Genomic DNA, 12714 nt, shown 5'->3' on the forward strand with positions numbered 1-12714 from the left:
AAATATATACTTTTACATGTTTATATTAAAAAACAAGGAAAGTTTTAAGTTAACAATCTAAGTGTCACATTAAGAAGCTATAAAACATGAGCAAATTAAACCCAAAGTAGAAGGAAGGAAATAATAAAGAGCACAAATCAATAAAATTGAAAGCAGACTAAAAAGAGAGAAATTATCAACTAAAAAAAGTTCACCTTTGAAAAGATCAAATAAATTGATAAACTTGTAATTAGACTGATCAAGAAGAGAGAAAAACAGGGGCTGGCCCCAGGGTGTAGTGATTAAGTGCAGCACATTCCGCTTTGGCAGCCCAGGTTTGCAGGTGCGAATCCCAGGCATGGACCTATGGACCCACACCACTCGTCAACCACACTGTGGTGGCAACCTACATCTAAAGTAGAGGAAGACTGGCACAGACGTTAGCTCAGGGCTAATAATCCTCAGCAAAGAAATTTAAAAAAAAGAAGAGAGGAAAATAAAAATTACCAATATCAGGAACAAATGAGGAGATATCACCACAGATCCTACAGAAATATAAAAATATATAAAAACAGAATATTATTATGAACAACTTTACACTGGTACATGATAATCTAGGTAAAATGAGCAAATGTCTTTAAAAGCACAATTCTCCAAAACTGACACAAAAAGAAACAAAACCCAAATACTTACATATATTAAAGAAAATGAATTTATTATCAAAAGACTTCCCAGAAAAAAAACTCAGGGCCCAGAGAGTTTTACCAGTGAATTCTCTGAAACATTTAAAGAAGAAATAAAATCAGTCTTGGAGTGAATTCAACAAAATGGAGGAGTAGGCAGCTCTAAACACCTGTCCTTCCATAGAAACACTGAAACACAAGCAGAAACCAGAAGAAACAATTTTATCAAAAGTCTGAAAAACAGTCACAGGTTCACAGCAACCAAGCAAACACTGAATCAAGAAAACACAAAAACAGTAGGAAAGCCTTGTGCTATTTTTACTTGCCCTTTCCCCATCACTCCCTGATTCAGCAGCAGTCTTGAAGGCAGCAGCCCATATTCCTAGTGTGGGACCTTGGTCCAGATGGAGCAGAGCAGAACCTACAAACTTGTGTTTGTCTGTTCTAATCTGTCTCCACTTCAGGGGCCTGGGTTCAGTTCGGGGGTGTGGAACCACACCACTCATCTGTCAGTGGCTATGCTGTGGGAGCAGTTCACATACAAAAAAAAAAAGAAGGATGATTGGCATCAGATGTTAGCTCAGGGTGAATCTTCCTCAGCACAAAGGAAAAAACGGCATCTATATGTACTAGAGAATTTAGAAAGCCAGGCACATGTCCAGGACAGGAGGCATGCTCAGAAACTACATGAGAAGTCTCTAAGCTTTTGCTACTGGCTGATCTGTAGGCTCACTGCTAGCCTAGCTAAATGTTGAGGGCCCAGCATGCAGCCAATCTGCAAAGACTGGGAAAGGTTGCTTTTTTTAGCTCATAGTATTTAAGGAAATCTCTGTCAAAACACTAGCTGAACACAAGCTAAAGGAAGAGATCTCAATGACTATACATGACAAGGATGCAAAAATAGTCTGGAAAAGTAACTAAACAAATGGACAACTGAAACCTTCAACAATCAAGAACAGCAAACTCTGGGGAAGAGAGAGAATCGGATTTCCAGAGGTGCTACATTAAAATATTTGCATATCTAGTTTTCAACAAAAACACAAAGAATACACAAAAACATGAAAGTATAGCCCATTGAAAGGGAGAAAAATTAAGTTAAATAGTCCTTGAGGAAGCCTAGATGTTGTTGGACTTACTAGACAAAGGCTTTAAACTGTCTTAAATATGTTCTAAGAGCAAAAGTAAACCATGAATAACTAACTAAAGGAAACCAGGAAAACAATATATGAACAAAATAAGAAATATCAATAAAGAGAGAGAAATTATGAAAGGCCACCGAATAGAAATTCCAGAGATGAAAAGTGCAACTAAAATGAAAAATTCATTACAGGAGTTTAACAAATTTAAGCAGACAGAAGAATCAACAAACAAAGACAGCACAATTTATCCAGTTTGAAGAACAAAAAATGAAGAAAAGCAAGCAGAGCCTAAGGGACCTGTGGGGTACCATCCAATGGACTAAGATACATATTACAGGAGTCTCAGAAGGAGAAGGGGCAGAAAAAATATTTGAAGAAATAACAGCCAAAAAATGTCCCAAGTTTGATGAAAGACATGAATCTACACATCCAAGAAGCTCAATAAATGCCAAGCAAGAGAACCTCAAAGAGATCTACACTGAGACACATCATAGTCAAACTGTCAAAAGCCAAAACAACAAAAGCAGCAAGAGAGAAGCAACTCATCACATCTAAGGGATTCTCAATAAGATTAATAGCTTATTTCTCATCAAAAACCACGGATATCAGGAGGCAGTAGGATGACACATTAAAAGTGCTGAAAGAAAAAAAATACTGTTAACCAAGAATTCTATATCCAGCAAAACTATTCTTCAAAAATGGAGGAGAAATTAAGATATACTCAGATAAACAAAAGCTAAGGGAGACTGTTACTAGTAACCTGACCTACAAGAAATGCTCAAGGGAATCCTTCAGCTTGAAATGAAAGGACATTAGACAGTAACTTGAAGCTCTATGAAGAAATAAAGAACATTTATGGGAAGTTATGTCTCTGTTTTCCTTTTATATGGCTAAGTCTATGTCTCTGTTACTCTCCCTTCTCTCTGCCTTAATTTCATTCTCTTGGAGGAGAGGTAATTATGACAGAATAAGAAAGAACCCAGTACTAGGAGTCAGAAGACCTACATACAAATCATGCCCCAATCATTTTGAGGCTGTGAATCTGAAGGCACATAACTTAACGTTTAGAAAACTAAGTTTTTATGTAAAATGAGAGAATATTCTGACTCTCACAAGTTGTTATGATTGAGTAGTTTTGAAAGTATTAGATTTTTCATAAACATTAACTAAATTAAAAAACAAATATACTAGGCTCTGTTATCCTTTTTTTTTAAACTGGACATGATATGGAGTTTTACTGTTTACATTATTACATTTTAATATTAATTACATTTTAATACAATTATATGTAATATAATATTACATTTTAATATTAATAATTATATTGATGACTGCTATTAATTGAAGGAACTCTAAGGCACACTCTTGACATTTATGGAAAGATGGTTTTGCAATGGTAACCATCCACATAATGCTGTCCTCTTTTCTCTTCCAGTGATTTGAGTCAGAATACCTCTCTTAAGTAGGCATACCTCCAGAGCAGATCTCAGATGTGGGTAACAGTGAATAATGAGAATGATGATGATGAAAATCACAATAACAGCAGCAGCAACCAACACATATACTGCCTCTGATGTGCCAGGTTATTCTAGCAAGACAGGTACACTAGTATTCCCCTTTATGGTTGTTTTCCCCATTTTTAAAATGAGAAAACTGACATACAGTGAAGTGACGTGCCCAACATTACGTAACCTATAAGCAGCAGAGCTGAGTTTTAACCCAGGCAGTCCAAATCCAAAGTCAGCACTCTTTACCACCAAGCTATGTGGGCTCTATTTCCCCTGTCTAGTACACAAAATAATGTGCATAGGATCTTTATAACTGGCCTGGATAGTCAGAGACTGATATTGGTCTATAGAGAACAAAGAATGAGACAAATGACGGTGGAGGGAAGGGGGACAATCAGGGAAATTGCCTCCCCAAGGCAAAAGGCCACAAGCAAATTTATCCCGCATTTTACTACCGTTTGTCAGGCATTCACAGTGTTGTGTTGGGAAGGGAAGGAATGAGAAGAGAGTTGAGAAGTTAAACTTTTTTGAGTTTTGCCATCAGGTCTGGACTAGACAATCACTTGGCTTCCATGGTGCAGAGTCAAGAAAATCATCGAATATTCTCCCAGCCAAATGGCCTCTGTCTTAATTTCCTTTTTCTAGTTATAGGGAGTGGGTCCTAGCAGCTCTAACATGTTTTAAGTTTGTTATGAGTTTATTAATTCAACAAACAATCATTACTGCCAAACACTATGCTGTTGAAATAAAGATAAATAAAACATGACCCTACTCCTCAAGGAGCTCACAGTCTAGTGGGGATGAGAGATGCCGATAGAAACTTTTTAAATCCACTTGGTATGGTACAGAGAGGATCTAGAGGAGGCAGTAGTTAGGGGAAAAAAGGAGGGGGGGAAAGGAAGAGTATTAAAAGAAAGTGCAGAAGAGACCATATTTCTTAACTCACATGGAACCCTGTGTGCTTCTCACATTTATTATATATAAACCATCAGGAAATAAAAAAAAAAAAACTGCACACACAACACCTCTCTGATTTTTCTTAGAATTGGAGCATTATGTCCCTACCTTATATGACAACTAGTTACAAGTTTTAAAGTATCTTTTCTTGAATTCTTTAACAGTAATCCTTTTTTTCCAAACTAAAGAGTCACAAAAATATAACAACTCTCTAAATCTCCAAACCATAAAATGTATTACATAGATAATAAAATGATAGAATTTCTGGTACATATTCATTTATACACATCTCAGATTTCCTGGGTTAGCTAGGAGCCCACAAAACTGTGAAGGCTTCCCAAGTGTGGTTATTTAAAAGTTCTAATTTTGTCTGGCATTTTCCACGGGATTAGTCATGGGTGGCAAATAAAGGCTGCAAAAGTCTGAACTACTTAGACGCTCAATGGTGTTTATCTTTTAATGGCTTGATAAACAACCTAGCTGGCAGTTTTGTTTAAAACTTACAAATGTTCTTTCATTTGTTTAACTCATCATTATGTGGCTGCTGAGCACTGAGCTAGACCTTGCAAGATCATGTTGGAAAAACAAGTTGGTCAAAAAGCTGACTTCCAATTAGGCTGTAGATTTACTGCCAACTTTGTTTAACCAGTGAATTTTGGCTATAAGAGAGAAAGATTATAGTTTTCTACTTCATTGAGTGGATAAATCAATTCCACTGCTAGACTCAAATTCCCAAACTCCTAACAGCACAAAGCTCTAGTATGCTCTCAGTCAAGCTAATTGCATTATATGAGAAGTCAAGCAAAAACACAGAAAACAAATCAGCTTGGCCACTGTTTGTGCTTCCTTAGTCACATTTCCCTACTTTCTAGTCACCACATTCTCACTCTCAAATCTTCAGCAACAAATACTAATTGGAATGCATATTAAGATGCCTGCTGTTGTCCTTTACTGTCAAAGATGCCAATAAAATAGTTTCAACTTCAGTGAAGCTTAAAGTATTTTCTAAAATCTGTTGTTTCATTTTTTCCCATGGTTAATAAAAAGCAGTCTGTTATGGAAAAACCAAAGTAAAAAATGAGCATACAGCACAACCAAATAGTAGTATATAGCCATCAAATGATCCGATGTGAAATAAATAAAAAGTCCTCTTCACCCTATGGAAGGAAATAACTTTTCCTTCAAGAAGAGGGGAAAAAAATTTTAATTTATAGAAACAGTCCATTAATATTTAGATATAAGTGCTTGTTTTCATGGTTCCACTGTATAACTTCTAATATTCTTAATTTAATACTACTTAAAAGAAATAAAAATTAGGGAACCAAAATCTTCCCCAAGCCCAGGGGTTAGCAAACTGTTCCTGAAAAGGGTCAGAAAATAATTATTTTAGCCTTTTGGGGGGAAGGGGGTCTATACGATTTATGTCACAAATACTCAACCTTGCTTTTGTAGTGTGAAAGCAGCAGCAAAGACAATTCTTAAATAAAAAATGTGGCTGTTTCAATAAAACTTTATTTACAAAACCAAGTGGTGGTCTGGATTTGGTCCAAAGGCTATAATTGGCTGATTCCTGTTCTAGCATCCTAAACTAGTATTGCCCCTAAATCATCTTACAAGACAAAATGCACATTATCCTTTAAACAGGGAGATAACTTTTTTTAAACTCAGGGATAGGTGGGAGTAGGGGGGATGAAGGGGTGAGAGAGGGAGAAATTTAAAAAACATACAGATACAGTCAAGTAAGGGAAAGGATTAACTCCATTAGGTTACCTTCTGTGGATCTGAATTCTTCTCCTACTGAAGTACTTTTATTACCCAGGTTATCATCACTGTCACATTCTGTAAGGCAGAATCAATAAATGCAAATGTATTTCTAAAAAAGTTACTGTGCCATAATTTATGTATTTGCAAACAATATTATTTTCAATGACTTCTCCCATATCCAAGCTTACTAATTACAATTAATTAGTATTACAACACTTCCTACAGCTTTTTTTCAAATGCTTACCAAATAATATTAGTTAAATCAAAAAAAAAAAAACACTAATGAAATAGGCAATTCAATTTTAGTTTTCTATTCAAAAAAATTATCTGAAAAAGTTCTTTTAACATAACTGTTGGGGAAATATAAAATTCTAGTATTTAAAAAAACTAGAAATTAAAAAACGCTAGTGTGTTTATTTGGACCTAGCAAATAAACTCCCAAGTTTCATTTGCATGAAATCATCTTAAAATTTTTAACACTGGTGACAGATAAAATTCTCCTGTATTTTGAAACGTATATGCATTCACCTCTACAGAGACCATAGGTTTAAATTAACGTTGCCTCTGGAATGGCATAAACTCACTTACCTGACATCTCACATGCTTTTGTAATGAGACCTACGGCTTTATAAAAATGGCATAACTTAGTAGGTACTGTAAAATTCACTTTAAATTTGAACGATGGTACTATCAGTGACCTAATATTTGGCTTATCACTTTAAACATATTTAAATATATATACATATATCTCATAGTGATTGAATCACGGTTTAAATAACAGAATATAAGTCACATGGATTATCTGCTTTTGTGAAAATACGTAAAAACTTGAAATATATTTAAAAATTCAAGATTTATAATTGTTTATAAATAAAAATCACTATATTTCCTTTATATTTCTTTGCTGCAAAAATTTGTTATTACAAGTCATCTTTTACCATTCCAGCAAATATACTATTGCTCTTTCTACAATCTGTATATATGTCTACTGCTTCAAATATTTCAAGCAGCATCTCAGGGAAATAAAACATTACATTTACAATTTGAAGAACAATAAATTAAGACTTAGAACATTAGGAACAAAGAGAAAATACCCAAGGTTTCTGTTACTACAATTCAAAGTCAAGGCTAGTCAAAAGCAAGTCTTAACTGGCCTCAACGATTTAGCACTGCACACAAGGCTTAAAGCAAACTGTAGCTTTGATCACAAGGATCAGCTTGACACTAGGTTGCAAAAATTAAAAAGTTTCCTTTGCCTCATTCAGCCCCACCTGTAGAACACAGAAAATCATGAGTATTCTTTCCTGTTTTTATTACCTTGCACAGAATTAATTGCATCAGATAGATTTTTAGGATAGTACCCAAAGTAACCAACTACAGTCTCATTAACAGGCTGAGGAAACAAGAGGTAGATAGACTTTTAGAATTAAGTTGAACAATTATTTTATACAACGCCTACTTGATAGAGCACAATGCTGCTTCAATCATCTATACTTTCTCAGCATGGGTGAACTTTTACGTTCAATTTTTAAGACAGCTTTAAAAGTCCATGTGATTGGTATGACTCTATAGATACCAACCACACTTAATGCCCCCATCCCATTCAGTCTGGACAGAAGATACAAACCAAACAGATACAAGACAGTCCAAGGGAGTGTTTGAGAGTCAACAAAAACTATCTTGAAGCACAGCAAAATCTGTTTTCAATTTGAATTCACTAATTCATAACAGCCTATGCTCAAGTTCATCCTTGCATTACCTAAGGAAAATATTCTAGGTAAGTTAATACTTCACGTAAAACTGCAAGGAAGATGTTTACCTACTTAAGAACTATAAACAAATGAATATACAAAACTGTTTTTAAAAAGAAAAACTTACACAAATCAAGTCAATGTTCTTCAACTAAGCTACATAACATGGGCAAGGTCTCTTATATAAACATCTCTAAGAGCCCATAAAACTTTTTATATAAGCAATGGTCATCACCAATGCAACAGTGGAAAATGGTAACTCAGAAATTCAGTCATCAAGAAGTATGGCTGGGGTAGGCGCAATAATCTAATAATTTGGGAAGTAAGAATAAACAAAAAAAAACCTCAAAATGTATGGTCAATGTAGTAAAAACAAGTAGTGTAGCTATTTTATCAGAAGGAGGGTGTTCTACAAGCAGGGGCAATGTCACACACGGTGAATGAAAAGTGGTGCTGGCGTGGTCCCTTGACTCAGCATGTGCTCATCACATTGACATTACATCTTTACAGTCTCAGGAAAGAAAACAGGGCTTCATTATTTAATGATGAGACAAAAGATCCTAGGGAACTTACAACACTAATCACTTTCCCTGGCTATGTTTGACACATAATCAGCTTATTTTTTTAAGTATCAAAACCCACGATCAAATCTTTTTATCTTCTGCCAAAAAAAAAAAAAAATGCATCTTCCTAAATGTTATTTCATAAAAACCTTGCATATTTGGTATCTTAACACACACTCCGCAACGTCCTTAGAATGCAGCAGAACATCTCTATCTTCATTCTTCAAGGATATGGTTAGAGCCAGTAATTCACACTGTATTCTCCACATCACAAAAGCAGGTATTTGCATCAGTGAAAGCCTCAGCCTTAGCAGGTGACACCGAGAAAGAGAAAAGCATTTGCTTATGGCCACAAGTAGCTTATTTTAACCTTTCTGGACCTTTGCTCCCTCATTGATAAAATGGGGTAACTTAACATATCCTACCTCACCATGTTGCAAAGAGGATTAAACAACATGTGGAAGAAGTTCTTTCAACATGTTTAAACATCTTCAAACACCACCAATATAAAAAGCAGCCAGCATGGTGGCTGGCACACAGTAGACTCCCAATAAAGTTACTTTCCTTTTTCTTCTTTAAAACAACATTTAAGTGACAAGTTATATCTGCATCTTTAAAACATGAGGCTTGAGTTAGAATGAATATCTATTTCTGAATAAAACGTTAAAAGGTCCAAAGGAAGAGAAAGTCTACCTGGCTCCTCTGATTAGGATTACTAGAAAAGATCTACGTATCTTAGAAAGTTTTAAAAAAGTGAAGACGGGTACAATATAAAATAGAATTGATGAAGGATAAGGGGACCAAGGTATCAATTAAGGACAGATTAATAGATAACTTTAAATCTCTACAAAGATTTATAGATACACCATAGCTGTAATCAAAATGTTGGTGCTGGAACCCTGATGCTTAGGAGAGATCTTATAGGACAAAAACTATGACACATTCAAATATCAGACTTAGTCTAAAGGCTCACCTTGCTACAAAGAGTAACTGATTTACCCTAACTAACCAAGTCAGAGATCTAAAAAAGCATCAGTAGCAAAAAGTATCACCTGTCCCCTCCCTACCAAGCAAAAAAGTAATACCTTATGACCAAATGACTGAACATTCATAGAGGGAACTGGCAACTCTGAACATCTCTATTTTTACCGAGATAAGTACCTCCTGAGAAAACTTTCAATTAACTAAAAAATTGGCAAAGACTAAATATTTAAGATACTATATGTTCACTGATTCTCATGACACTATTAACAGATTCTTCCTGTTTATACAGGAAGTTCCAGTCTAATAAAATCACTTTCTGGTCCTAATAATAGAAAATTTCTGAAAAGTTAGAAAGAAACAAGAGATTCAAACTGATATCATTTGTCTATGCTATGGTGGAGATATTAAAAACTTGAAAAATCACCAGACTACTTGTAAAATAATGATAAATATGAGAGAATGTTTCACCGTATATGACTTACAGTATGAACTTTTGTCACATCCTAAAAATGAGAGTGTTGTGGGTGGGTTGGTTGGTAACTAGGACCCTTGGGACCACAAATCTCCTGAAATTGTATGTGACACTATATACACATGTTCATTTTTGGGGAAAGAGGTATAGAAAGCTTTTGACAGAGTCTCAGAAAGATCCACTGACTCCCAGCCCAAAACCAGACTGCCTTCAAAGCTGTCTGGTTGTCACATCTGAAGATAGGAACACTGTGCTAAGTAGATGAAAGGAGTTATCCTGCATTCTTGTAGTTACCAAAATTACCCTAAAGGCTCAATAGGAATTAGAGTATTTGTTGACACTGAGAGAAATACATATTAAATATCATTTCTTAACAAAAACTATCTACTATTCACAAAGCCATTCGTTAGGAAAGGTGATGGAATAAAGTTATCCAGGAAAGGAACTGTTCTTTGATTTCCTCTTTACACAATTCACTACTGGACAACTTGATGCCTGTAAGTCCTCCAGGAAGAAAAACACTTTTGTCTTAAACCAAACTGAATCTGAACACACTGTGATTCAGTGCAACTTCTGTTTAATTTTTGAGTTACAAGAGCATCTTTAAATCTAGATCTAAAGGCAATATCTTGACTTAAAGACTTTACACTTCTTTGGCCACTTAATTTTAGTAATTTTCATTACTTGTCAAATGTAGTGGTTACAGCACACGAAAAAGTGTTCAACACCACTAATCATTAGGGAAATACATATCAAAACCACAATGAGAAACCACTTCATATCCATTAGGATGGTTACCATCAAAACCAAACAAACAGGGGGCTGGCCCGGTGGCACAGCTGTTAAGTTCGCTCACTCCACTTTGGCGACTCAGGGTTCACAGGCTCGGATCCCAGGCATGGACCTACACACTGCTCATGAAGCCATGTCATAGCAGTGTCCCACAAACAAAATAGAGGAAGACTGCCACAGATACTAGCTCAGGGATAATCTTCCTCAAGCAAAAAAAGGAAGATTGGCAATGGATCTTAGCTCAGGGCCAATCTTCCTCAGCAAAACAAACCAACCAACCAACCCCAGGAAATAACAGGTGTTGACAAGGATGCAGAGAAATTGGAACCCTTGTGTAATGCTGGTGGGAACATAAGACTGCTGAAAACAGTATGGAGGGTTCTCAAAAAATTAAAAATAAAATTATCGTATGATCCAGCAATTCCACTCTGGGTATATACTCAAAAGAACTCAAAGCAGCGTCTCAAAGAGATATTTGTACACCCGTGCTCATAGCATCATTATTCACAATAGCTAAAACATGGATGCAATCCAAATGTCCATCAATGGATAAGCAAAATAGGGTTTATACATACAATGGAATATTAATTCACCCTTAAAAAGAAAGGAAATTCTGAAATATGCTATAACATGGAAGAAACGTGAGGACATTAAGCTAACTGAAATAAGCCAGTCACAAAAAGACAAATGCTGTATGATTTCACTTATATGAAATACTTAGTCAAAATCAGAGACAGAAAGTAAAATGGCAGTTGCCTGGGACTGTGGGAAGGGGAATGAGGAGTTAGTGCTTAATGGGTACAGAGTTTCAGTTTTGCAAGATAAAAAGAGCTCTGGGGATGAATGGTGGTGAGGGCTGTACAACAACATAGATGTAGTTAATACCACTGAAACGGACACTTTAGAATGGTTAAGATGGTAAATCTTATGTATATTTTACCACAATAAAAAAAATTGGAGGGGCCAGCCCAGTGGCGCAGTGCTTAAGTTCACACATTCCACTTTGGTGGCCTGGGGTTCACCGGCTTGAATGCTGGGTGTGAACCTATGCACTGCTTGTCAAGCCATGCTGCAGCAGGCATCCCACATATAAAGTAGAGGAAGATGGGCATGGATATTAGCTCAGGGCCAGTCTTCCTCAGCAAAAAAGAGGAGGATTGGCAGCAGATGTTAGCTCAGAGCTCATCTTCCTCAAAAAAAAAAAAAAATTGGAAAGAAAAACTGAAAAAAAAACCTAAAGTGCTTAGCTTACTGTGCTAGACACTTTACACATAACATTAATACTTACAACCTTATAGATATAAAAAAATGAGGCTCAGAAAAAGTTAAGTAACTTGCCTGAAGTCACACAAAGCAGCAAAGTTAGCATTCGAACCAAAGCTCATGTCATTCTCTATGCACTGCACTCTCTCTGCATGTCACAAAAATTCAGAATAAAGTACACATGTGCCCTCTAAGAGCAGTAAGTTCAAAAGAGTACTGATTATGAATGAATGATAAAAAATGCCTAGAGCATAAGAGACCTTCAGAAGGGAACAATCAGTACACAACAATAACCTACATATATCTTACCTCCAATCCTAATATACTCATGCAGATCTACTAATATGCTGCTCTCATTCCAAATGAAGTTGAAAGAAAGGCAAATGCCTACCAGGTTTCACATCCTACGTTACAACAGAAATGCTCCCCAAAGCAGCAGCACAGGAGGAAAAGGGGGTTGGCCTAGGGTGGCAAAGGTGAAAACTTAAGTATTAAGTAGATACTGTTAAAGATTGGGGAAGGGACAGCAAAAGAACAGAAAAAAAAGAGATCAAAAGAAAAAAAAAAAGGAGTCAAAGATAGAAAAAGTAGACGAAAACAAAAATTACAACATAAATAGGAAGACAAAATTCAGTACTAAGCCATGACATAAATAAGAAAAACAGAGTTGAGTCTCCCTTAAAGAGCACAGTTGGGCCAGAACATCAATGATTCCTAACTTCGCAGAAGTGAACTGATCCACTGTAATGTGTGATTAGAGCCAAGTTCTTCAGAATGGGTTTTCCATCAAAGTGTGGCTCTAAATATGTTCAAAGAAAAAAAATAGCTAGAAGGAGAGCAGAGTTGGAAAATTTAAAGG

The 12714-nt window shown here is 35.9% G+C and overlaps 1 protein-coding gene across 5 annotated transcripts in view; it reads right to left on the reverse strand.

Moving 5' to 3' along the window:
- ZNF451 (zinc finger protein 451) overlaps positions 1-12714 on the reverse strand; it is a 79948-nt gene that overhangs the window by 12023 nt on the left and 55211 nt on the right. For 3 of the 5 annotated variants that reach the window (XM_070514632.1, XM_044776909.2, XM_070514631.1), the window contains one exon: positions 6037-6105. The exons of 1 other annotated variant lie outside the window; for it this stretch is intronic. In XM_070514632.1, coding sequence (XP_070370733.1) covers positions 6037-6105 — 69 coding nt within the window. Of the gene's footprint in view, positions 1-6036; positions 6106-12164; positions 12318-12714 lie in introns of all 5 variants that reach the window. One more of the 5 variants, XR_011504918.1, reaches the window with a different exon arrangement.

Source organism: Equus asinus, chromosome 8, assembly GCF_041296235.1.
Source record: "Equus asinus isolate D_3611 breed Donkey chromosome 8, EquAss-T2T_v2, whole genome shotgun sequence".
In the NCBI taxonomy this organism is placed as follows: domain Eukaryota; kingdom Metazoa; phylum Chordata; class Mammalia; order Perissodactyla; family Equidae; genus Equus; species Equus asinus.